General features: G+C 43.9%; 1 protein-coding gene across 6 annotated transcripts in view; it reads right to left on the reverse strand.

Moving 5' to 3' along the window:
* Window positions 1-27,500, reverse strand: part of erc1b (ELKS/RAB6-interacting/CAST family member 1b) — a 212,586-nt gene that overhangs the window by 105,070 nt on the left and 80,016 nt on the right. For all 6 annotated transcript variants that reach the window (XM_053688509.1, XM_047162090.2, XM_053688508.1 and 3 more), the window contains 2 exons: window positions 16,897-17,032; window positions 5,658-5,789 (listed from right to left, as the gene is read on the reverse strand). In XM_053688509.1, coding sequence (XP_053544484.1) covers window positions 5,658-5,789; window positions 16,897-17,032 — 268 coding nt within the window. The remainder of the gene's footprint in view (window positions 1-5,657; window positions 5,790-16,896; window positions 17,033-27,500) is intronic.

Below are 27,500 nucleotides of genomic sequence, written 5' to 3' on the forward strand. Positions count from 1 at the left end.
ATTAAGGAAAGAATGTTAAGCTGTGGTTTTGTTACTCATGTGTTACACCTGATGTAGTGTACTGAGAGTACAAGGCCGGCAGTATTTGCGATGAGATCACGACAGTCTGGAGATCACCACAGGAGCTCCGAATCGTATCCACTGAGGGAAATCCAAACAAGAAAGAAACGAGTGCACCATCATGCCTTCACAATCCTTTCATCCTTTGTGGGGTTGAAAGTGAAGATCAACACACTGGTCTTTGGTTCAAGACTCTAAAATTCCAGCTTCAGTTGAGACAGGGCTGAAGCAGCTGTGAGAGCTATTTTCCCCAACAGAGTAATTACTATGTCTGTTTTTTTTTTTTTTTTTAAAAGTCTGTGTTGCTTCAAGACCTCCGGGCTCCAGGTCTTTATCTCTGAGCTGCCTTCACAGTGTCTCCTGTTGTACGGAGTGATATTGTGTGGTAGCATGTGAGTGGTGCAGAAGGGAGCGTTGGAGCATTGGGGGGGTAAAAAGTAATTCCAAATTGCCTCAAAGTCTGATTGAGTATGAGTGATGCACTGTGAAGGACTGCTATGCTATGTATGGCGTATTCTGGTGTTCCTGGGATAGGCTATGGCTCCATCGCAACCATAACCAGGATAAAAATGTCCATAAAATGAACAATTTCTGTGGATTTGTTTCAGTGTGGACAACGTTCATAAAACTGACTTCTCCATATACAAAAACAATTAACCAGAGGTTTCACGGTCTTAACTTTTAACCTGAACGAAGGTTTGGGAATGTGATGGGGAATGGGATGGGAACTTGCTGAGAGATTACCACTGAGGGACTCTTCCACAGTAACACAAAGAAAATGAATCCATACACAATTTGTCAACAATAAACCCTCAAAACAAACACATCGCTCCTTTGGGACTCCTATAATAGCAAAGCAAAGAATAAGAGAAATCCCAAGCCTGAGACAATGATCAACAGTGGATCATCTTCAGGGAACAGTCAATAAACTGCACCATGACGGTGGTTAAGCTTCCCAACGCGATGTTTGGGTTGGTCCGAAACCAAAACCACACACTTCCACATTTGCAAAATAATAAAAATGGGGGGGTGGGGAGGGCAAAACTTTTGAAATCTGAAGAGCAGATGGGAAACAAGGAATGTAAGTATATCAGAATAGAATCAGCCTTTTTTTTAAAAAAAAAAAAAAAAAAAAAGAAAAAGAAAGAAATAAAAGAAAAGAATCATATCATACCTTGAACCACTTAAAGTCGGCGTGGTTGGAGTCATGCATAGGCTCATGAAAGAGCTTCAAACAGGCAGCAAGCAGTGGAGAAGCAACAAAGAAAGAGAAGAGAGTAATTACAGAAGAAGCCAAAAAATCAAAGCTGTCTCAGCAGAAGAAACAGAAGCAGACGAATAGAACGAACCAGAACGGTCCTCAGAAACAAATCACGCAAACGAAAATTGGAAGCAGAGAAAGAAGGGGGGGGGGGGGGGGTGTTTGGGGGGTAAAATAGAAATGGGAAAAGATGGTCGTATTGTGGTAAACAAGGAGTTGCTGGGACAACACAGGGGGGCTTCAGGGCCAAAATGGCGTGTGCGGTGTGAAGAGAGAGAATAAACAGATATCCGTATGCAGAGGCAAGGCAGGAAGGATGACAACGAGGAAGAACAGGAATAAGGGCAGCTACGAGACATCTGCTCATCCTGATCAACACTGGAGGAGGCGCTGAGGCTTTCTTTGGTCTGGTGCCTCAAGAGAGAAGGTTATGAAGTATGTCATTTGAGTGCTGAATCATGTCTGGAGACTAAACGTGTATTTTCATGTGGTCTTGGGCAAACGCTTTCACTGGCCCCGCTCGAGCAGCTGGTCGCATTTGGGCAAGCCGGCTGTAAATCCTGCCCCTGGGTTAAGTGATTGGTGTCACAGCACAGCGAGAGGCTTGTGTCAGAGGAAAACGCTCCTTTCTCCCAGAGAGACCACATTTTGCCCTTAATTACACACACCCATTACACTGGCTGGCTCGATGAGGTTTGGCGCGGTGCAAAAAAACTCATGAGCGCATCAGCTAAAATAAGACAGGCCTGACCCTTCAGTGCCAGCGTAATGATTTCATCTGACAGGCCTCTCAGCTAATGCATGGGTCAAAATGGGCAAGGAGGACAAAAACGAGACAACGCAAGAGCGAGAAAACGTGAAAAAGAAAAGTGAGATGGAAAGGAAGAGGGCTGTCGGGCTAACAAAGAACAGCAACACTCCCTTCCATGCATTTAGAACTAAAAGACTGACAGAAATTTGTACGGAGCCTGAATCCAACATGTGTGCTACAAAATCTGAACAACAAGAGAGCAGCAATTAGAGGAAATTGAAACCAGAGTTAAGTTGAAATATACATGTGTGTGTGTGTGTGTGTAAGGATGGGGTGCGTGATGTTAAGGCAGGGCAGTGTGCAAGCCTGTGCTTTAAATATTACACAGTGTTTCTTTTCAGAAAAGTGTTTTCCATACTTTATTCAAACAGAGCGAACAAGTCCAGTCAAAGTAAATAAAGTCTGTGCGCATGCATTTATATGTAATATAAAAATCAGTCCAAAGCAGCTCTAATCATCTCTAAAATGCTCTCCATGTTTATACAGCAGGTGTCAGAGCTCTTAGCTCTAGCTCTATGGACTTGTTTCTTCCTGTGGTGTGGTACGGTAAGGTATGGTACAGTGTGGGGAGATTCTCTGGAGGCTGTGAAACGACGACTAATGATAGTTATGATCGGTGAGATGCTAACGATTAGCAATCCGGTGCCGGTGCGGTCAGTTATGGCGAACTCTGGACCACGAGATATAGAACGTTTGCACTTGGCCCGACGACCCACATAAAGACAACGGGTGCCAATACTTACTCAGAAGTTGCTCATAGGTTAGTATTTACACAATTGCAATTGACTCCGGTTCCTCCCGAGGTTTCTTCATGTCGTCTCAGGGGGTTTTTCCTCGCCACCGCTTATTAGGGATACACTTATAAATTTCATATTTATATTCGGAATTGATATCGTTTTGTAAAGCTGCTCCGTGACGATGCATATTGTTGAAAGTGCAATACGAGTGAAATGTAATATAAAATACACCACCACCACCACCACAAGTAGTTTCTGCTCAACCCAACCGGCGCTACTGTATACTGTGCATGTGGTATCTATCGTTGTGGGGGAAATGAATCGAGTCTTCTAAACGTTCCTTCTATGTAACAGTATTTCCTGTTAGACAGACTTCCAAGTAGAACCCCTTGAGGAAATTAGGAATTGCTACAAAGAACATTTCAAGAAGTGGTATATGGAATTAAGCAATCGATCCATGGATTAGAAGGAACTCCTTTTTTTTTTTTTTTTTTTGTGTGTGTGTGTGTGTGTGTGTGTGAGAAAGCAAATCTCAGATTTTAAGCCCCGCCCATAAACAAGCCCAGAATAAGTTCCTTGTCCAGGCCAAGTGTGAAAACACTCGAAAAAGCTAACGGAGAAGAGATCGTAAAAGAAAACCTTTGGCCGACAGTCACTACGTCACTGAAGATCACTGTCACGTATACTCTGGAAGAAAAGTAATTCTAGCCAGAGACATTATCGGGCACCGAGATTTAGTTCCAGTACGGGTCACTTAGCAATGGAAGCGCTAATGAGTGTGTAGATGGGTGATGAAGGGGTTTAGGAACAGTGGTGCAGAGTTTGGCACACATCCCAACATCCTGTCTTGACTTCCAGAGGAGTAAACCAGGCTTAGCAACAGCACTGGCTTCCTTCGAAGCCCTGCACTAATTAACCCCAAAGGGATGTGAACAGTGGACCACTGCAGCCAAAGTCAGGAGGAAAAGGAACTCGAGCATGACGTGTTCATGACTCTTAAGACTGTCGGTCTGCAACAGTTGGATGATCCGTATTAATGCTGACTCACACACCGTCCGGCAGAAGGAAGAGACATTCGGTGAGAGCGGTTTCTTTTTGGTGCCATCTCCACGCCAAACACAAGGACGTTGTGATTTAAACTCTTTCAATGCCATGAAAACACCAAGTGACCCGTATTGGATACAAATGAGACGTGTCTTTAATGTGTGTGTGGGGTGGGGTGGGGGGGTGAAGGAACAAGTTTCTTATTTCGCCATACCTGCTATACAGGAGTGATTTATTTTTCCAAATGAAGACTGACTGGAGACACAAACACAGGCAGGCGCATGCCACATGAATGCTGTTAAATGGCCTGGTGTTGGCAGGGTGATGTGAGGTTGGTATGATTCATAGAGCTGAAGTGATGTGCTGTGCCGTGCTGTGACAGGGCAGCCATTGTGCTACCAGTTCGGGAGACGCTAGTCTTCCAAAGAAGTGCATTAAACCCTCCACAAAACAGCGCTTGGAAGTGCCTCTTCATCTCGTGCTAAAAACGGCCTTTTCTAAAGCACGGAGCGTTAACTTTTCCTTCAGCGTCAAAGACCCGAGGAAACTATGATGCAATGAGCATGCTCCTCAATATAGCAGCTACACACTTAGCACCAAGTCAGCTCATTTAAGTGTTAAGACAGGAGAGAACACGTCTGGATACACAGCAAAAAAGTGACTCGCGTCCAAAGAAAACCGTGCACAGGATTTGGAGATGATTTAGTAGCATATGTTGACTTGGCCCACCGTTGTTTATCTGAGTACAAGACGTAGTAAAATGTGGCGTCTCTGTATACATGTATAAAATCCTTATCTAGCTCAACCTGGCGAGAAAAAATTCCAACGTGCCGACCATTCCTTTGTCTCTGGTGGCCTGAAACACTGATTAACACGGCTAAAAAATAAATAAATAAATAAATGAAAAGAAAAAAGTGGTAGGAGATGTAATTTAGCATAAAAGCATGGAGGCTACGCTCCTGAGTGACGCGAGACAAAAGCATTCGCACGCTAGTGTCAGAAGATCGTTATAAAGTCAATAATAATCCCAACGATGACACAGCCACACAAGGCTGGAAGTCCAAGAGAGCAAGATTTAACCCTGCTCTCTGCGCGAGGACTGCAAACCCTCTTCCCCTGTCAATCAAAAGCGTCAGTCAGCTCATGTATGTTGAAGAAGGCAGGCAGCACGTTCCTCAGTGTGTGTACCGCTGCTCTGTAACGCAGTGAAAGACGCAGTGGCTTGCTTCCTGCGTCTCGGAGGAAGCATGCGGCTGGCCGTCATGTGATACGTGGAGCTAGTGCGTGGAGAACGGCGAATGATCAGATTGAGAGAAAATGGGGTAAAAAAAGCCAAAAACGATTAAATGAAAATATAAATGAAAAAAAAAAAGCGTATTTATTTATTTATAAAAGCGTTAAGTGTATTTATACGTACTAAGAATATACTAAGAGCATAGCGTCGCGATATAACATCTCTAAAGTAACACGTGTGCATCTGATAAGAAGACAGCAAGTGTTTGGCCAAAACCACACGACAGAACCAATAAATATCATTCGTCTGTGCCATGCTCTGTTTATACATAGAACAATTTTTAATCTCGAGTTGTGAAACTCAGCAGGAAGTAGGTTTTGTTTGGTGACCGTTATATCAGCAGTCCTCAGAACCTACTGCTCCACTAGGCAGCTACCGAGTGAACACCTGAAACGGCCGAGATTTCCAACCCCACAGAACACCGATCCGTGTTAACGGAGGCACTCTGACCTGTTTCTCTGCATGCGTGCGTGCAGCCTCTTCTTGCGCCAGCACCATCTCTCTCTCTGCAGTGATCTGAACACTCTCACGCAGCGCCTCTTCCAGTTCCTCGATTCGCTCGTCTTTCAGCTTCAGAGAGTCCTGTTGAACATGGAAATTTGATGAGCATTAAAATACAGACGCAATAACCAGGACAAACTTTATCATAAATAAATAAATAAATAAATAAATAAATAAATAAAACACGGCATCGTTTTGTACTACGAGGTGACAAGAAATGAGAAGGAGGTCGCGCAGTAAGAGCAGGTTGTTGGGGTCACCATCACGACGGGTGTGTCAGCGGCAGGTACAGAAGATTCGGTGGCTAAGGTCAAGTGCAGTTGGCTGTCTAAGTCCAGTGAGTCACTCACACACAAATGACTCAACCAAGAACCATGCTACACATCAGAAAAGCCACAGCACTTTCCTCTCTGCACTTTGGTTACTCATAAACAGGAACAGGAAATGAGTCAAGCTTCAGCCTATTATGTCCGTGTTCTGACTTGGGTGGACAGCCCTGACGGATATTTGTTCACACCTGGTATTTCACGTGTCTGGTATTCTTCAGAGTTGCAAAATCTACCAAAATCAACCCGACCCGATGTCTCTTGGAAAGTAGACCCAAAACTAGCTAGAGAAAAAACGCAAGTGGCATTTCATAGGAGAGCGAAAGAAAATCACGGAGAGCTCGGATCCATCAATCGGCGCGTCTCGTGAGCTTTCAACAATCACGTAAGTGAAAAGAGGATTGCATACAAATGTGATTACTGCACGGAGACAGGACGGGGTTCACAGAAACGAAACACAGTTTAAATGCTGCCAGAGAGAGTCTCGAGAAATGATTAAACATCCACAAAAGTAGATGTTTATATACTTGTATCTAACAACACACCACCGGTCAAAAGTTCGTGGACGCCCGACTGAGCTGTTTCTCATGATCTTAAAAGCTTTTGATCTGAAGGTGTGAAATCTGTGTCGTAGATAAAAATATAAACGCGCCGACGTATTTGTTTCGTTCATTAGAAAACGAACATTTTATTTAGAGAAAAATCATCTTTTTTTTTTTTTTTTTTTTTTAAATTAAATGGATGACTAAGTCAGCCAATATGTGTCCGGCGTAGGTGGGAACTCCTTTAATACTTTGATGAAACATTTCTATCCTGATGGGCATGTTGTCTTCCAGGATGACTCCGCCCACATCCACAGGGCACCTGGGGTCACTGAACGGTTTAATGTGGATGAAAACGATGCCATGTGATATGCGATGGCCCCAGTCGAACGCCTCGATGGAAGACTTTGGAATGCCGTGTTAGACGGCGCTCTCCACCACCATCATCACCAGAACACCAGCTGAGGGAAAAGAGACTTGGAGAATCAATGCCAAGGGGCAGTGACGACGCTCTGGCGGCTCGTGGTTTCGTAACACCTTACTAACACGCATCACGTTGGTCATCCCTCCTTAGCCGCAAGCTGAAGTGATAAGTATCGTCTCCATGAGTAGAGTTTCGTCTTCCTTCTGCACAAACGGACTTAAGCAGGCGGAGTGCTCATCTTCTGGAATGCCTGCATCTGCCCTGGATAAAATCTTTTTGAAACTAAATGCAGCAGTTACTGGAAGTTGAAGCCTTTAGGGTGTAAGGATGAAGGGTGAGACCAAACAGCGCAGTGTGGAGAAAAAGGAAAAAGAAAAAAAAGAACCCAATAAAAGTCTATCTTTGACCATATATGTTGTTCTCTCCTGAGCGCCAAGCATCAGCTCCACATTCTTAAGACACAGCACAATCACTTTGGCTGGATTTAAAGTGACGCTAATCCTTTTTGTACGGTCAATATCTCATTACGCTAATGCTTCTGGTGCCAAAACTGCACAACTGATAGAAAGAGACACCTCAGGGAAGACCAAATTAAAGCCACATGGAAGAGTGCTGGGACTGGATGAGCTGCAGAGAGGCTCGGGGAGAAATCGAACCCTGAAAGCTACAGGATAGATCTGGAGATGAGCAGAAAAACACAGTACGGATGACTTGTGACAGAGTGCTCATCTTTACCTGACTGTTCAAGGAGTAATAAATTAGAGCTCGTCAGGACCAGCTAGCATGATCCCAACCGCTACGACGGAACTGTGCCGAGTAACAGAATATACTCTCGAACCGTAAGCTGCGGAATTACTTCATTTGTATGTGTTTAATTTCTTTGCACAGGACTTTTAACAACAGACTGTCTCGATGCAGCTTCGCCAAAATCCGCATGTAGATTTAGGTCTCCAGTGACTATGACGATGGCCTTGGGACTGCAATTACCACATGCACTTTTACACTCGGGTCTCCTTTAGTGAACAGTGGACTAGTTCAACAAACAGACTTCATATAAACACCATAATGAACTTTCTTTCACTTTCACACTATCCGGTGTTACCCAGATGAGCACGGTTCCCTTCCGAGTCCGGTTCCTCTCAAGGTTTCTTCCTCATACCATCTCAGGGAGTTTTTCCTCACCACCGTCACCACCGGCTCGCTCAATAGGGATAAACTCACACACTTAAAATCTCCATCCCGTCTTTATATATTTCTGTAAAGCCGCTTTGAGACAATCTCCGTTGTTAAACGCGCTGTACAAATAAAACTGAATGGAACTGAATGGAATGACCGAGCCTTGATTATAGATTATTAATCGCGGTACACAATGCGGAAGAGTAAAAACAAACACTAAGAGTTCTGGTATGAACACAGGACAGTCGGTATGACTACAGCAGCAGCTCTTGGGTACAAATCTACAGTACCCAGGTGAGATTATCAACTGACGCAAGGGGGAGAGTTGGGTATAAATTGTTTTTGGGAAGTTCAACTCTTTTCGGGATGTCCACACGAGAACATCCAGAGGAAGCAGAGAGGAAGCAGCAAGTGCAGAACGTTTGAATAATGCATAATACTCATTCTGTTCATCTTAGAAGTTGTGAATAATTCTGGAGTTGCCCGTGTTGTTAGAGCAAATCAAACTCGTACCACAAAACAACACTGACTGAATCAGGATCATTTAAAAAATCATATTAAAAAGAGCTTAATACACTGCGTTAGCTCGAGGACGGTGCCGCAAGACCGCAAAAACACGATTTTTGTTTAGCGCGTGTTCCCTAGAGAAAACAGAGCGTCTCGCAACACAGATGCGGTATAAAACAGCCAGATTTCTCCGCGGGGGGCGAGAAAACGCTTTTCTAGTGGTCTTGGCACAAGCGGGAGAAGAGTCGCTAATGTTTACAGAGGAAACGGAAAAGAGCAGCGGGAGTCTGTCTCTCCTGGCTAGAAAACACATAAGCGTGGCCAACAGCGCAGCAACATCAAGTGTAACTACCCCACAAACAGGCCCAATAAAAAGTGCTTGCAAGTCTATTAAGAACAGGAGTCCGGGGCAGGAGAAGTTTCCCACCCAGCCATCTCGAGGTTCCTCTCGAGACCTACGCGCATGTGTGTGTCGGCCATTTGAATTAGCCACGTCTGCTTAATCCCTTGCATATGTGCAGAAATGTACGAGTAATTAATCAGGGCTAACTATGTTCACACTAGCAAGTTACTGCTGTTGTCCGTGGCCATGCCATATCCAGTTCTGAGGAGAAAAGGTAGCCCAACACGTACAGCCTAAAGCCCACCCTACAACTTGTACAAAATGTATTCAGGTTTGATTTTTGTGCTCGGTGTCCTATTAGCTCCGTTGGCATATTAGCAAAGCAAGCTAACGCAAGTCCTATACACATTTAATGAGAGGTTATAGGGGAAATAATTCAATCAAACCATGGTTAAATTTTTTTTTTTTCTTTCCTTCCAATTTTGCATGTCAAGTAGTAAATGGAAACTAATTGTAATATCAGGAGTTAAGTTGTGAGCGGGGAATTAAAGAGATGTCGGACCACGCGTGCATATAGGATTGATCCGAGGAGTCATTAGAGTCGTTAGGAAAGGGGGAAATCTGTCGCTTAGGATTGTCATAAAATTAGGTAAAAATGTGTTTGTTTGTTTTTTCTTTTTAAATTCACTCTACTGGTAAAGATGAACCATCTTTGAGGCTTCTGGTCGTTCTTCTTAGTAAAATGACCTGCAGCCTGCATTTTTTTTGTACCTGTGGGTACAGTGGAAGCCCAGGACTCTGCAAGTTTCCACAGTTACTATGGGTTTTTTCCCACATCTACATGATATACATGATAAAATCCCACAGCATTATGACGTTAATCTTGGCTGAGGTTCTTTTAGGGCATGTGAGAGCTCCGTACAGTGTTCGCGTTATTTTACTTGCTAACTACATTTAGCAAATTCTGTATTATTATTTTTTTAAGCTGGCCTTGTCTTTCTTTCCATTTCACTCTATCTTCCTCCATCTTTTCCTGCCACTCTGACTGGCATTCATATAGGCGTAGACCTGTAACCGGAGTTCTCAGAATAAAAACAAACAAACAAAAAAAAAACCACACTGAAATATAAGAGATACATTTCCACTTTATCATCACCATCAGTCCATCTTGGCCTGGCGAGTAAGACCTTTTCCTCATTTTACTGTACTCGCCTATGTTCTCGGTTCAGCTCACGAAGAGGCCAAGCTCCAAATTTACTCCCCAGCAGGAGTGCTGTTCTCCAGGGCAATAGAAGGGAAAAAAAGACCGCGAGGCATCAAGCAGAAAGTCATTACCATCAAAGCGTCTCTGGAGTCAAACTTTGCCCTTAGCGCACAGGCAACTGTAGTGCTTTCCAAGGCCCCTGTTTAGGTACACGGGGTTAAGATGAAAAAGATAAGAGAGACAGAAAGTCTAAAACAGCCTGAAGCAAAAGGATAAGAGAAAAAGCATGAGAAGAAACCAAAAGGAATGAGATGTGGTGTTAAAAACGCAAGTGTAAACAAAGAGCTCTGGTTCTGATGACCTGCTTATGGAAAGAAAAAAAAAAGAAAGAAAGGGGGAAGAAAAAGCAAAAAAAAAAAAAAAGCAGATGATCGGATTCAGATGGAGTAGCGCTCTGGGCAGGCACGTACCTGTAGCTGTGGACAAGACCAGAAACGCAGCTGAACTGTATACAAGAGCCTGTGATGATGAAAAACTATAATGTGCTATCACACAAAGCACGGTGATCAACCTGAAAGAGGAATACTGCATAGTCCAGGACTACTTGCACTAATGAACTGCTATACCAGGTTTATTCGTGGAATATCCAGGTTAATAACTAGGAAATTGTGTTGGACAAACAGGCAGGAAGACAGGCTTACATTCGCAAAACCTAAACCAGCTGATAAAGCAAAGATTCTTGCCCATGCTCCAAATACGTTGAGACTCTGAGAAGAACGGCCCATGCCCCAGCCCGTGATTCGTGCTTGAAGAGTTCTTTTATGCCGACACTTTGGAGTGTCAGTCATAAGCCTTGTGTTTGCTTCCTACGCTCGCAAGCTGATGAGATGGAGAATCAAGCCTTTTATATAAGAACTGCTCGTCATCTGTTGTTTCATACTCAGCTGTCTGCCTTCCTCACCTACCTGCACTTCCTTCTCATCTTAGACACAATGCCGTCTCCAAGTCATTCTTCTGTGAGCGCTGACCTTGCCTCTCGCCAGCACGTCCGTGCCGATGATCGTGCCTGCAGCTATGTCTCAACGTCCGTTCATCCAAGGTTACTCTGGCACCGCATTTTCAAAATGCTCTTCCCGAGTTAAAACGAGAGACGGGATATTCGACAAGCCTGCACAACTGTACAGAACTTTTGCTAATGCTTGAGGTGGGCAGTTATTCAGATTTAAAAGGTGCTTAAGTGATCTTAAACGCCCATAGAGATCTCACATGCTTTCAATAGTACGTTGCTACAAGCTTGAATCGAACATGAAGTCTAACGTGGCCTTCCTGTCTCCTGTCAGAGTGACAACAGCCAATCACAGGCTTCTGTGGACTGGAGACTGGAAGCTGTCGTGATAGAGGGGCAGAACTACCTAGTGGGTGGGAATGGTACCAAAAAAATGGGGGCAAAAATGGCAGAAAATCACAGCAAAAACACCACAAAATAAACCTGGAGCCTTGGTGTGATTGTGTAATTCAAAACACTGTATAGACTGAAGATGCATTTGCTTTTGGTCAGAGGCCTGAATAATATTAATGCCCCTTGCTAGCTTTTGATCATTACCAGCAGGGTTTTTTGTTGCTGTTGTTTTGGTATTTATTTACGACCACATTTCCGAAAAAAAAAAAGTTGGGACGCTGTGTAAAATGTAAATAAAAACAGAATGCAGCGGTTTGCAAATCTCATAAACCCGTATGTTATTCACAGTAGAACGTAGAAAACATACCGAATGTTGAAACTGAGGAAACGCACCATTTTAAGGGGAAAAAAATAAGGTAGATTTGAATTCGATGGCCGCAACACGTCTCAAAAAAGTTGGGACGGGGGCAACAAAAGGCTGGAAAAGTAAGTGTTAGTAAAAAGAAACAGCTGGAGGAACATTTTGCAACTAATTAGGTTCATTGGGAACAGGTCAGTAAGATGATTGGGTATAAAAAGAGTATCTTAGAGAGGCGGAGTCTCTCAGAAGTAAAGATGGGATGGAATCTGGATGGAAGAATATGTTACTCTAAAACCTGAATATACCTTTCAGCATTGGTGGTGGCTTTCCAGATGTGCAAGCTGCGCATTCTACAGGCACTAATTCACCCCTGTACCATCAGAGACGCAGGCTTCTGAAGTGATAAAAAGCCGGATTGTCCCCCTCCTCTTTAGTTTAGAGGACGCGGCGTCCATGGTTTCCAAAAAGAATTTCAGATTTGGATTCGTCTGACCACAGAACAGTTTTCCACTCTGTCTCGGTCCATTTTAAATGAGCTTTGTCCCAGAGAAGACGACGGCGTTTCTGGATCATGTTCACATACGGCTTCTTCTTTGCATGATAGAGCTTTAAGTAGCGTTTTATGGATGGCACGGTGAACTGTGTTCACAGACAGTGAGTTCTGGAGGTGTTTCTCAGCCCATGCAGTGATTTCCATTACAGAATCATGCCTGTTTTTAATACAGTGCCGCCTGAGCGCCCGAACATCACGGGCATGCAGTATTGATTTTCACCCTCTTCCCTTGTGCACGGAGATTTCTCCAGATTCTCAGAATCTTCTGATGATATTATGTCATGTAGATGATGAGATATTCATAGTCTTCGCAATTTTACGTTGAGGAACATCATTCCGAAATTGTTCCACAAATTGTGTACGCAGATTTTCGCAGACTGTTGAACCTCTGCCCATCTTTACTTCTGAGAGACTCCGCCTTTCCAAGATTCTCTTTTTATACCCAATCATCTTACTGACCTGTTCCCAATTACCCTCCAGCTGTTTCTTTTTTAACGACACTTACTTTTCCGTCCCAACATTTGTGACACGTGTTGCGGCCATGAAATTCAAAATGACCTTACTTTTTTCCTTAAAACGGAACATTACCTCAGTTTAAACATTCAACACGTGTTCCGTGTTCTATTGTGAATAACATACGGGTTTATGAGATTTGCAAATCGTTGCACTGTGTTTTTTATTTACATTTTACACAGCGTCCCCCACTTTTTGGAACTGGGGTTGTAAAAGCTGTAAAGGTAAAGATGCGTTACTAACCAGGTTCATGTACATAAATGTGGTGTGCACTCAGACCCCGCACAAATGAAAACCTCTCTATCGTAAACATGTACACACGGTATTCCCACCTCCCACAACACAACACCGGGTGATAATTGTTCTGAGCTAACTATAGATTTTATTTTTTTTTCCCCCTAAGAAGGCAAATGTTGGGCCATGGAGTAGAAAATAAAAAGGCAATTCGGGTGGAAAAAGATCCCAGAGAAAGTAGTACCCCCTGTTCCTCCCATTAAAGCAGCAGCACTCTCCCAGTGAGTCGTAAAAAGCTTTCGTTTGACTCTTTTATATCCACATCCTTAAACAGGCCCATAAAGCCACAACCCACCCCAAGCACTTCAGCTTCATTAACTCCAGTGTTTCTACCATTACCTATATGATTTTTTTTTTCTTTGCAGTGTGTGTGTATAAATATTACATTAAGTACTCGAATGTAATTTCACAGAAAAGGCACAGCCATACAACATCAGGAGGATTCGACCACTGCTCTCCAAGAGGCCATTTAGGTTTCTGTTTAGTCCTTTGTCATATCAAGATCTGATTAATGCAGCGTGCACCTCGCACGAGTCATTAGGTCCCTACAGCTAGACTATAGTAGTCCAATACAGAAGGTCTTCAATATCCTTAAATTCACTCCACGACTCCATAAACGTAAAATCATTAACGCGTGCCTACAACGCCCAAAATGGACCCGACGGCAACGCTGAAATCCTGAACCGTACGTCGAATCTTTCAAATCCGCAAGTATGGCTTGAATTCCCCCAGTTCCCTTCAAGACACAAGATAGATTAGCATCAGGACTCTTTGCTGTACTGTCTCCCTGGTGGTAGAATAAACTTGCCCTGACTATACAAACAGCCAAGCCCCTTGTGTTTTCAAACGAGGACTGAAACAAGTAGAACTCAACACTGGATGTCTCCACTGCCAACAAGTCTAGTTCTTCTAGCTACTAATTTGTATGCCTTAAATACTCTTAAAATGTACTTCAAACAGGAAGGAACCTATTGAAGAAAAACTATTTCAAACATCTGACCTCGACCCTGTTTGGACCAACTCCAAAATCGAATCGGCGTAAGCACTGTTAAAAGTGACTGCACTGGTGTTATTGAAATGTAATTACTAGGCAATGTGACCTCACTATATCTCTCAATATACTGTCAAAATCTACTTATATTCTGTCGCTCCATCGGCAGTCACTTTACTCTTCTTCTGCAGTGCTGCACCAGGGCCCTCTGGTGACAAAACTTGATGGAAACCATGTGGTTTGCCACTTCAGCCTACAGAGAGACTGCACAGTAAAATGCTCCGGTTTCACGCCACGCTCTAAAGCAGGTATTTACTGTCCTTCGTTATTTTAACGGTCATCCCGACTCTTTATCTTTCCCAAAACGAACGTCTTGACGTCATTTAAAACTGTGGGAAAGAGAAGGACCGTTTGATGATTCACTCCGTGCGTGTGCGTGTGTGAGTTTTGTGATGGAAAACGTCTCGTGTTCCGCAGATGAAGAAGATGGTGATTCAAGAGGGCCAGATCCGTGTGTCAGAGAAAGACTTTGTGAAGCACTGCTCCTAAATTCCTCTCTTCTTGATGGGTTTCTTCCTGGATTGTTCCTCGACATGCAAGTCCATGTGTTCAGCATGCTGACGTGATCTGGGCTAGATTAATCAGAGGACCGATTTGTCCAGAATGTTGCTTTGTTCGGGAAGAACAACCCGGGCGTCTACAAAACCCCCAGACTTCCTGAGAGGAACAGATATTGCGCCTCAGGGTCAGACATAGCGGCACTCTGCCTGACCGTTTTACCTCCTCTAAAGTTAACAACCCTAAACATGACCACCTCGCTTCAAGGCTTGACCTCTGTATCACCTCATCAAGACCCCTAATTAGAAAACCCTTTTTCAGAGCTCGGAGAGACAGGAAACAAGAGGGTTATTGCTCCGTGGCCCCCTAAGTGACGTCCTGAGGTGACCTCTTTCAGTCTGTCTTGTCCAAATGATCTGTCAGACCAACGCAGTGAACATGCCAGTCATCAGAAATAATTGGACCTCTTTTCAAAACACAACCCTCATTTAGACAAATACCGTGCAGAGGCTAGCTCCAACAGCCCTGTCTTATTCCAGTTCTCGCTTTGCCTCAGGACTTAAGTGTGGTGTCTCTAAGCGGGAGGTAGTGGCTGCTAGTCTTGGATGGAGAAGGCTTTCACTGGTTCAAGCATCTTCCTCCCCCTTAAAAAGGCCCACCGTGTGGGTGCATCAGTATGCACGGAGCGGGGTGTAGAAAGCCACAATGTGGCCTCTGTAGCAACATGATCTCATAAAGGAACCTGGAGACCTCACTCACATACGAGTTAGTCTGTGGCGGTATCATATACTCGCGCACACAAAAGGACACGCAAGGTGACGATACCTCAGGTGAGAGTCTAATAACATAGCGACCCCGTTGCGGAGAATAAAGAAAATGAACTCGAATCAAAACAAAGAAGAGTTGACATGTGGACACTGGAAATATGAAGAGAGAGGCTGAGTGAAAGAGTGACCAAGAGGCCTGAAGGGGAGGGGGAGGGGCACTAAAGCAGAGCAAGTCAAGGGGCACGTCTGTGTTTTTTTTCTGGAGGTCTTTTAGAACGAATTAAAAACAGGCTGTCCATAAAAGATTGGACTTTCTGTGTAGCTGGTGTCTGATACTTAATGTTAAAAAAAAATATATATATACCCCGGATCTGTGAGGTTCAATCAAATCAAAACCATTTGCTGGGGCTAGATGAGGATGTGCTGAACGGGAAATAACAAACAAAAAGTGCAAAGTGAATAAACGTGTTCGGAAAAACCTGAATGCGAGATACATTTTTTTTATTTTTTTTTTACCCAACAAGACTCGGAGCTAAAAAAATAAAATAAATAATAATAAAAAAAAAAGTGTGCTTTCAGAGAAAACATATGGTCATATGGTAATAAACAGTAATATAGCGAACTTTTATTTGACAAAATGATTCCAACTTAACAAAACTTTATATTTGATATTTCAATAACACTTGTCATCACCACCCGAAACAGCACAGGGTTCTAAATCGGAGTAAAATCACTCCTAAATCATCAGCCGGTAGCTTCTGGGTGGCCTGACGGTCGACGGGTTCACCACAAGATCGAATCAAAGTTAAAATCCGGGTGATGCCATAACCTTCCGTGGCCACAAGTCAGAGAAAGCATAGCATTACGCTATCCTCTGTCGATTAGAGTGACACTGACCAATCGTGGGTGTGTGTGAGGTCATGTGTATGGAAGTGGCTGTCCTCCAAGCCTCAAATGATTAGGTGGCTTCACGTGTCTCAGAAGAAGCACGTGCTAGCCTCCATCGTCCTTGGTTTGTAGTCATGTGAAAAGGAGACAACTAGCGAGTGGGTCATGACCAAATTTGGAGAGAATGGTGGTTTTAAAAAAAAAAAAAAAAAAAAAACCCCATATTAATAATCCAAAAATTTTTAAGAAAACAAAACTTAGTGAATGGAAAAGCATTCAATTCAATGTGTCATATGTACTGACTCACTCGGCCTTCATTTGACTCATGAGTGCTAGCATTACCTTGATCTGCTGAGAGCTTTCGTTGATGTTATCCTCCCGCTTGCGAGCCTCCTCCATCAGCTGTGCATTCCGGTTCTTCTCCACTTGCTCCTTGTGTTTCAGAGTGGCTACCTTCTTGCTCTGGTCCTTCATCTGCCTGAAAGGAGCGCAAGCAAAACGCACAAACGTGGTCAGAGAACACTTACAGAACATGAACGGAGGAAACGTACACTATACACACACTCGCAAATCGATGCTTGTACGAGAAACAATTTGATCTCGGAGTTGCGGAGAAAAGAAAACGGCAACATTTTTTGTCTTAGCTGTGGAATTTTTTCATTAATCCCCGTCTCCAGGTGCTGAAGGATGACCCAGGGGGGCATGACTCAGAAAAACATCCAAAAGCAAAAGTAAACGTATTTGCAGATGGTGGGACGGTTTCGTTTACGGCAAACAGGAAACAGATTCCGTAGCCGCTAAGCTCCGTCGAGAAGCACGTCGTAGGCCTGTTACGAGTGTCTTAATGTTTACATGACCGCGTCGTCTGAATTCTGTTCTCACAGCATCGTGGCCAGATGAGTTACTAATCACGGACACGATCGAGGAAACCTGATCTCTTATCTCCCGCCATACACCGAGCAGATGGAGATGTAACTAAGCCAATATGCATCAGTCGATGAATAATAACGACGCAGCAACCCTCGTGCCTTCGCCGCCAAGCAAACCAGACACCGAATACAAAAGAGGTAATGATGAAGCGCTTTGTAGGACAAGGCTCACGTATGTGCTCCGGGAAAGCACTACCTACTGCTCCTCAAGGACCGTAGATGTCTACATCTACAACGAGGCCGGGTTAAAAAACGGTGTGGAAAAAATGGGCAGCAGAGAAGTAAAATCTCTCGGGATGCATTACAAAAGTGTCGGGTGAGTTTCCAGCATGATTAAACTATGACAAGGTGATCCCAAACAAGGACAGGTGACTACGAGCCAAGCCATTATGCCTCCAACACCTGATCATTCTTCTGGACTAGCAATCGGAGCAACGTCAAGTCTGTGTTTAATGAGTAGTTGGAGAAAGCCACAGCCTCCTGGCTCTTACGGTGGATGGCGGTCGAAAGAAGTATCACTGTGTGGATCAAAATGAAACCTGAACAGCTAGCACAGGCCATACGTATATGTATATGTATGTGCTAGAGAAATGGATATCTATAGTCCGTTTTTTTTTTGTTTGGGGGGTGTATATATTGCATATTTCAGGATCCTATGGTTGTACAGTACTGCATAGCTTTATACCCCGTCACAGTATCAACGCTTACTGAAATAACAATCCAGACGCCTTCGCTGGTTCCATGTGATTGAATGGAGTTACATTAGGACAATTCATGATCACGTAGTTCCTGGATAAAACGGCTCTCGCCCACATTCAGACTCAAACCCGGATCGCTGCTGTGCTAAGATCCCCGCGAGAGTTTAGAACGTACTCGGATCACGCTCACGAGACGTAATTCACGCCAGTAATTAGAAACGTGTTTACGTTCAACTTCTAAAGTACTAGCAATTAGATCACATTTTGATGAGAAACGTCAGGGTTTTTTTTTTTTTTTTTTTTTAGGTAAACTACACGTAATACGTTCTCTGAAATCTAAATTTCCTTTTTCTTCAGTGCAGCTCTGAGCCATACTGTAAGAGCCAACCGGTGTGTGTCTCACTCCAACCAAATACAAAAGCTACAGAACTGACGAGTTATAGTGATTTTCCTACAACAACCGAGTCGTTCTATTGCTCTGACACCACAGTAAATTTCTAAAAGCCTTTAAAACAGTTTACACACACACACACACACACACATACATATATATATACACAGACACACACATATACACACACATACATACACACCTAATCTATAATCTGTTTTTGATAGATAAATAGATAGAAATATAGATACGTTTTTTTTGCTTTTGTAGTTTTTTTAATTACTTTACATAAATTTGATTACATAACTGATGATTTTTTAAAATAACTTTAATGACTTTTATAAAACCATATAACGGACAAGTATGGAACAAGAAAAAAGTTCCTGAACACCAGGACTACTTTGAACAGGAGAACTAGGCTGTAATAACGTGAACTATCTTACATGTAAAACATGTTGCGTTATATTCGCCTTGCGTTCGAAAAACATTCTCATAAGAATGAGGGCGCGTCTCGTTATCCATGACGCTGTTAAATCTCCGGCTCTCGGCCCCTCACCGAACAGAGCGGACGCAGAGAGAGGTGAGAGTGCGGCGGGAAAGCAGGACGGAACTGGAGACATTTGGAAAGCTACTAATGTTTGCCCAAAAATTGCTAGATTTGTCGTTAGGTGTTTTTTTGGCTGAAGGGGTCTGAAAAGTCGCTAAGTTGGCGACGCTGGTCTGCACTGACAGCTAGATAAAAGGCAGGCTAAGCTCCGCCTCTCCCCAGAAAAAAGAAAATACAAAGGAAGAGAGAACACGCAGAGTTTTTCCATTTATGTACATTCTATTTGAAAAGCAATAAAATACACCGAGAACCCAAATGATGTCCTCTCTGTGTTTTTCTTGAAAAAAATTCCCGCCCCCTCCCGATCTCTCCACGCCCCCCTGGGTCAGAACCACCGCTCTAATAGACCGCTAACCAACACGATGATAACACTGTATCTACACTCACCAGGGTTCTACAGGTCACAAACACGCTCGGAGAAAAACCTATATGATGACAAAAAGAAATTAAATTATACTACTTTTATTTGTGCCTCATGATTCTGGTTAGTAAAAATGAGTTGTGTCTTGAAATTAATGAGACAAAAAAAAAAAAAAAAAAAAAAAAAAAAGACAACTGCAGCTTGCTGAGAAACTGCAAAGCGCCCTGACCTGAAGACTTTCCCGAGTTGGGAAAACGTCAAGTTACAGCATAACCTCTGACTGTTACAAAGCACTGACACGGGAGACTCCTATCATAAAGGCTACATCAACACCTCCTCACAAATAACTTCAACAAACACATTTTCTAGCGGTCTAATTGGTTACTACAGGAACAATAACGTATTACAACGAGCACGTTGATTGGAACTTGTGATTCGCTTTGTGATTCGCCGCCCCGACGTTAGTCAACGCATTCTGACCAATCAGACTCGAGAACCCATCGGCGCTGCGGTATAATCTACGGCGCGTCAACTCCGTGAGCGACGTAACGGTAAATCGAACTTGTAACCTGTCACAGAATCAATCACGCCCTAACCACGACCGTACAGCGCACAGAAATAACACTAATTTGGTTCGATTTTTTGTTTGGTTTTGACTTGAATGAGCTTTAATGCACTGTGACACCACTCTTGGCAGTGCACGGCCTAACCAAACCAGCACAAACAGTAATTTTATGGCACAAATTAGCGCAAACGAATGACATAAGTTTATTAAATTTCTTTTCAGATGGCGCGCCAGCTTCAGGGAGGTCTGCGAGAATTGTTAACTACTACACAACGCCATCCACAAAAGCACACGGTGCGCTGTTATGCACTCAGCTGCAACCATGTTTCTCACTATCCAGCCCTGGCAGGCCCCACGTCATATTGTTCAAATCATTATACCAAATCTGTAGCGTTGCCAAGATCCCAAAGCAACATGACACACACTCTGTCTGACTGTATAAGAAAGAAGACCTTTTCTGTGCACACACACACACACACAATAGGTCATAAACTGGAATTTTCCTATTTAGGCTCAAGCCAAGCCATCTGCTTGGCACCGACAAAAACCCCTTAATAAGCAGCTGACTGTTATGATTCTGTAAAAGATTCCCCTAATTCGTGTTTTTGATGATCTAACTCCGAGGTGACCTTCCTCTATTGAGTTCAGCAGGGAAAACAATCATTGTAAAAGGGAGGCTCAGCCGTGTCTGATCGACGTCTGACTCGGTGAAGCTTGACCAATTCTGAAAGGTTTGTTGAAAAAGGAGGGCGAGTATTTCCAAGATTTGGAAAACACTCCTCGAGGACTGGCGCAGAGGAGACCATTAGGATTCTTCTATAGTAGGAGGTACATTAACAGTAAATCTCAATAAGGGGGAATAAATCACAATAAGCGCTATCACACATGCAACTTTCTTTTCGTCAATGTTTCCAGTCCAGTTCCTCTATGGAAAAATTACATCCTGCTTGCTCTATTTGTACCAGAGATTCTTTTACTGGTCTCGGAGTGCATATCGACTGCTCACAGATCACAGAGCAGACAAGTAACGGACCACTTACGTCGCAGTGCGTATAGACGAGTACGAGTCCTTATAAATATGAACGAAATATATACACGAGTATGAGCAGAAGGTATCGACGGGGGGGGGGGGGGGGGGGGGGGGGGGGGGGGTAAAAGCCGGAGTGGGGGCATCCTGAAGTTCTCAGGGATAGCTTTAAAAACCTGTAGAGCTGTGGAAAGTTCATGGAAACGCAACGAATCGTCCCTAGACAGGTGCGCCACAGAAGACGTCTCAGCCTGATAAGGAAGGTACGAGAAAAGCCAGCTGTCACTCGAAAAGAGCTGCAGCACTGGCCTGAAAGCAGCAGGAACAGCAGTAAGCAATGAACACCACCGCAATCGTCTCTGTTCCTACACACCATGCGCAACAAGATCTGCCTCGAAAAGCATTTCAACAACTCATCATGTTTGGAGAAAGGATCGCACGCGTGATCCGAATGCCACCGTACCCACGGTGATATACAGAGACGGGAGCGTCATGACACGGAGCTGCGTCTCTGCAAAAAAGTACCGAGGCATTACACGTCATGAAAGGAATCATGAATGGAGCGGTGTACTGGATACACGCGTTTTATGACCAAATGTATGTGGGCACGTCAGTACTCGAAATCCCATTCCAAAACCACATTGCCCCTGCAAGGTTCCCCCGTTTGCAGCTATAATAACCTCCACTCTTCTGGGAAGGCTTTCCAGTTGATTTTGGAGCGTGGCTGTGGGGATTTCTGACCATTCAGCTAGCGTTAGTGAGATCAGGCACGGATGTTGAGTGAGGAGGTCGGTGTTCCAGTTCGTCCCAAAGGTGTTGGGGTCGAGGTCAGGGCTCGGTGCAGGACACTCGAGTTCTTCCAGTCCAACCTTAACACGCCACGTCTTCACGGAGCTGGCTCTGCGCACAGGTGCATCGTCATGCTGGAACAGGTCTGGACCTCTCGGTTCCGGTGAAGGGAAATTGTATATAATACTACAGCATACAAAGACGTTCTAGATAATCGTGTGCTTCAAACTTTATGGCGAGAGTTTAGGGAGGAACCACACGTGAGTGTTATGGTCACATACGTACTATTGATTGTGTGGCGTGTTAGGGGAGAATTTCAATCTCACCCGCCAAGAAAGTGAATCTGGGGAGAATATGGAACGAGACAGCAACCCCAAACATACAGCCAAACTAACTCAACAAGGCCTTGCATCTCCTGACATGGATCCCATTGAAAATTTATGGAGGATTTTGAAATTGCGAGTTCATCACGGGGACCCTCGTAACCTTGGAAATTGAAAATGATTTGCCAAAAAGAAAACGGGCCAAAGATGAACCGCAAATGCTGCAAAAAAGCTACTTAGCTCTTACCGTAGACGTCTTGAAGCTGTAATCACCAAGAACGGCTTTGTAACAAAGTACCAATGTTGGAAATTTGTGGTGTCGGAATACCTTTCCCTCATTATCGACGTTGCTTTTCAAACGTATCTTTGTGCTCGCATTTACGAGCACAGAGTCAAAAGACATCATGTGTGTCGAGATTTGAAGGGGATATATGCGCTGGAAGGCACTGTATATGATTTGTGGGCGTGTGGAAATTCGAGCTTTATTGTATCTGCTATAACTCAAAAGAGAGAAAGAGAAAGAGAGAGAGAGAGAGAGAGAGAGAGAGAGAGAGAGAGAGAGAAAAAAAACCTGCCAAGAAGCCAAGTAGCCCAATTATTCAATCACTCACTCAGGTCCATATAACCCAAGTATAGGGGCAACGAAACATGATAAATATAGGAGAAATCTGGAGGGGCTCTCTCACCCTTCTATTAACACAGCAGGCAAGTCTGTACACACACACACACACACACACACACACACACACACTTTAAATGGAAAGATCTCTACAAAGCCAGTAATTATGTTAACAGACTTGAGTTATTGGGGTGAAAATTGGAAATCTTTTCCTGAGAAGGTGGAAGCCGTCAGGGTTAGTGACTGTTGTAAAAACAGCAGAGCGGACGGATACCGAAAGAATACAGGAGAAGTGAACTCTGGCAAAGAGACATCCATTTACATGCTGCGGAGAGTACCTCCTTTATTTCAGCTTTTCCAAGATTAACATTTTCCTTTCCTCTAAATAAAATCCAGCGCCGGAGCATATACGCATCTTCCCGCCCGCCCGTCTTCCGGCTATACGCTTCGTTTAACGCAAAACAGTGGTCGCTCTGGGAAAAACTCCCCGCACTTATCTATCCGTCCGACGTCGACGCATCCGGAGAGCGGAACAAAAGGAGATAAATTAATCGGGAGGTCACGGCGGGAACAAGTGGATAAAAAAAATTTTTATTGTTTTTTTTTTTTTTTTTTTTTTTAAATTTAAAAACACTGTCCGGGACAAAAAGGATTCGAGGGTGAGACGAGCCGTAAGAAAAACATGTCGTGCTTTGATTTTCTTGTCAAAGTTTTCCGGAGCTCGAGAACCTCCCAGTAAGAAATTACGCACTGGGGAGATCTTTCAGCACCGCGCCATGCCAAAGACAACCTGTCGGACACGTGAATAAACACGGACACACACGTACGCTCGTACAAATACACATTTAACGACTTACAGATATCCACTTCAACACTAACTCCCACACACACAGAGAGAGAGAGAGAGAGAGAGATAAAAGTGTGCTAATTAACCATTAATTCTCATATTCCGATATGTTTATGATTCCTTTCTATTCGACGCAAACCCTTGGTTCCGTTTCATACATTTTAAACCGTAGCTATTTCATTTAGCCATTACTTACACAGGCATCAAACACTAGAACGGTAAGATTTTTTAAAAATGAAATAAATAAATAAATAAATAAAAAATTTAAGATTTTGTTGCGCCGGTCCTGATGGCGACGTGAATAATTTATATCGGAGACAGCTTTAGGCGGTGTGTTTACAGAGCAAGACTTGAAAAGGCATCACAATTCTCAAGATACTGGTTAAAACATCAGAAAGAATGCGTGAACTTTCTTCTCTTCAGAAATAACTTCTGCATAACACGTCCTTTTGAAACTCCAGGCCGAGTAAATACCTCGTAAAAAAAAAATAAAAAATAAAACCGGTTCCTCGACGTGAAAAACGACCGGGGGCAACGCAGCCGATTCGTTTCGAACGTTTCCGCGTAAGCGTTTTATTTCGTTCGAATCTGAGCGGTCCGGCATATGTCGCGTTTCGCTCCGCCAGACAGAAAAGCTCGTTAAGGACCGCGGTTCAATTACAAGCAACACTTAAAAACACATGATAACAATGAACCGTAGCAGGGTCGCAGTCCAGAGACGAACGCACACCGGGTATACACGGAGGAAGAAAAAGAAATCAATCACGCTCGTATGAGCTGTGCAGGCTAGAAAACAGAAAACCACTAAAACCCACTAATGTGCTGACAGCGCTGTGTGCCATTATGAACACTTTCGCAATCCAACATGGAGTAAACAGCGTGGAGTCAGCTCAGCTCGGCTGGTCAAATCTCTTCGATTATTACACACACACACACACACACACACACACGATTAAAAAAAAAGGTGAAAGGGAAAGTGTTTGTTTTACTCCTCTCTGCTTAGTTCAGTGCAGTTAGGGCTGTAACACAACGACACTGCTTAGTGCTAAAAATTTTAACCCAGAAGTGGGCGTGGCCAAAAGTGGAAAGCATTAGGAGGAAAAAAAAAACGAACACCATCTATGAATTCTGGTCTCATTTAATAGTAAAACACACGAGACGCATTTACTATTTTTGTTTGTGATATTTTCTAATGAATTTAGTCCAGGCAGGTACCGATGACTGCGCGCTTCATATCTAACCGCCTACTAGTAAAACCAAGCCGTTCAACTTTTCTGTCCGGATCCCAGGTCTCGTCTTAACCGGTCCGAGAATCGATGAAGCGCTCTTCTTTCTGGTAAGCTTTTAAAGCGCACCTGTTATGGTTGTGAAACGTTATGGTTCCCCCCGTGTCACAAACGACTCGTTCAACGATCCGTTCTAAAGGATTCATTCTAAACTCCTCCTTTCAGAGAGCATACTCTGTCCTGGTCTGTTGTGATTGGTCTACCGCTGTCAGTTTGTGTTGACGAGTTTCAGCTCCGTCTGTGAGCGAGCAGCAGATGAAGAACAGAGGCGGGGTTTATTGTTATAAACCTACGTAGGTTAGTACAGGAAGTAAAGTCTGGAATCACTAACGACTCGATTCGGCTGTTCAGAATCGATTCCTTCTTTTGGGAGTCGATAACTCCGTTTGTCGTGCGCTTTGATGTTTGAAACTTTGCAGACTTTTTAACATTCACAAACAGTGACGTATATAACACACTACATGTGGGGTAATATTTGAAAAACCATAATAGGTGCACTTAATAATCTAATAGTGCTCATCAGTCTGTGTATCAGTGTATTAGAGTGTGAAACTCTCCATGCTCTTTGGGAAAAAAAGATCATCATCCAGCACAACATTTAGAGACTTTCAGCTGTTTGCGATGAACAAATCCAACAAAAGCAGTTGAAATAGTTCGACACAACAAATGCTTCAAGCGGTTTCCCCAAATTCAACTGAAAATGCAACTTATAATGACTTCTCCAGTCTCAAAATTATTCACCCCCTTCATGGCGAGCATCTTTAGTACTTAGTAGAGCTCCTTTAGCTGTTATGACCTGCTGCAAACGAGATGCAGGGCCAGACACCAGCTTCTGGCAGCGCTCCTGAGGAGTCTTATCCCATTCCTCATGAGCAACGGCCTCCAGTTCAGTAATATTCTCGGGTTTGCGTGCTGCAACCGTCTTCTTCAAATCCCACCAGAGATCTTCTATGGGGTTCAAGTCAGGTGACCGTGATGGCCCTGTAGAATCTTCCAGGACTTCTTCTGAAACCCAGCGTTGGTGGAATTTGAGGTTTGCTTGGGATGATTGTCCTGTTGGAAGGTCCAGTGACACCCAAGCTTCAGCTTCCTCACAGACGGCATGATGTTTTCTCCTAGGATTTCCTGATACTAACCCGAACACATCTCGCCTTCCACACGCTGCAGGTTTCCAGTGCCAGAGGATGCAAAGCAGCCCCAGAGCATCACCGAGCCTCCACCATGCTCGACTGTGTACAGAGTTCTTTCTTCATTCTTCTTCCTCCAGACGTACCGCTGATCCGTCGTGCAGAAAAGTTCCAGTGTTGTTTCATCGCTCCACAGAACAGAATCACAAAACTTCTGTCTCTTATTTATATGATTTTGAGGCGACTTTTCTTGTGCTTTTGGGTCAGTGGTGCTGAACGTCTTGGAGTTCTGGCATGGAAACCTTCAGCGTTTAGTACACGCCTTACTGTGCTCACTGAATCCTCAGAGCCTGTTACACCAAGTCCTGCTGCAGGTCTTTTACAGTCACTCGAGGGTTTTTCACAACCTGCCTTCTCACAAATCTGCTTGCAGACGTCGATAGCGTCCTTTTTCTGCCCCGTCCAGGTACTTCATACAGTTTCTACCCCTAGCCAGTTCAGGTATTTCATGTGTTCCAGCTCAAGCACACCTGCTGCAACTAATGAAGCCCTTGATTACTTGCATCAGGTGTGTTTGAGACAACACCTGTCCTGTTTTGTATATTTGTGCTGTTGTGAGGGATTCTATTCGGGGGGGGTGAATAATTTTGAGACTGGAGAAGTCATTATAAGTTGCATTTTCAGTTGAATTTGGGGAAACCGCTCGAAGCATTCGTCGTGTCGAACTATTTCAACTGCTTTTGTTTGATTTGATTCGCAAACAGCTGAAAGTCTCTAAATTCTGACCATAAACCTGACCTGCAATGGGGGTGAATCATTTTGATTGCAGCTGTATTAATGTGATGCTAATACAGTCTCTTCCAGTATATTACAGTCTACATTCACAGTATCACTGTTTTGTACATTATTAAGAAATAATACAGCAGCTCTGTGGTGTTGCTGCATGTTCTGCCAGCTACGGTATAAGAAAACCAAAGCCCTGATATTAGCAGCTCCGTCTGCGGTAAGTGGTGCTATTTGAAACTGACAGAGCCGGACTTCAGAGCTGCCAAGACAAAATTGTGTCAAGGTCTGCGGCCAGGTGCGCGATGGGGCGCCCCTTTACATACGGCACTACATGCCAACATCTGTCCGTTCTCATCTGTGTGAGCAGCAGCGCGTGAAGAGATTCCGCTGGACGACTGCCCCCTGCCTCTCTGACTAATAAAATTAATCACGCGGCCTCGCGCTGCGCTAAACTAACCAGAAACCCTGCGGAGACGGTAGACACGCCGAGATGCCCCTCAGATCCATCTTCACACACTTACACGCACAGCTGCTGGCTTCCTTTCGACTTCAGCATGGGCATAAAGCAGTGCGGGCAATCCATTCCGCACC

This window comes from Ictalurus punctatus, chromosome 19 (genome assembly GCF_001660625.3).
Source record: "Ictalurus punctatus breed USDA103 chromosome 19, Coco_2.0, whole genome shotgun sequence".
Classification (NCBI taxonomy): domain Eukaryota; kingdom Metazoa; phylum Chordata; class Actinopteri; order Siluriformes; family Ictaluridae; genus Ictalurus; species Ictalurus punctatus.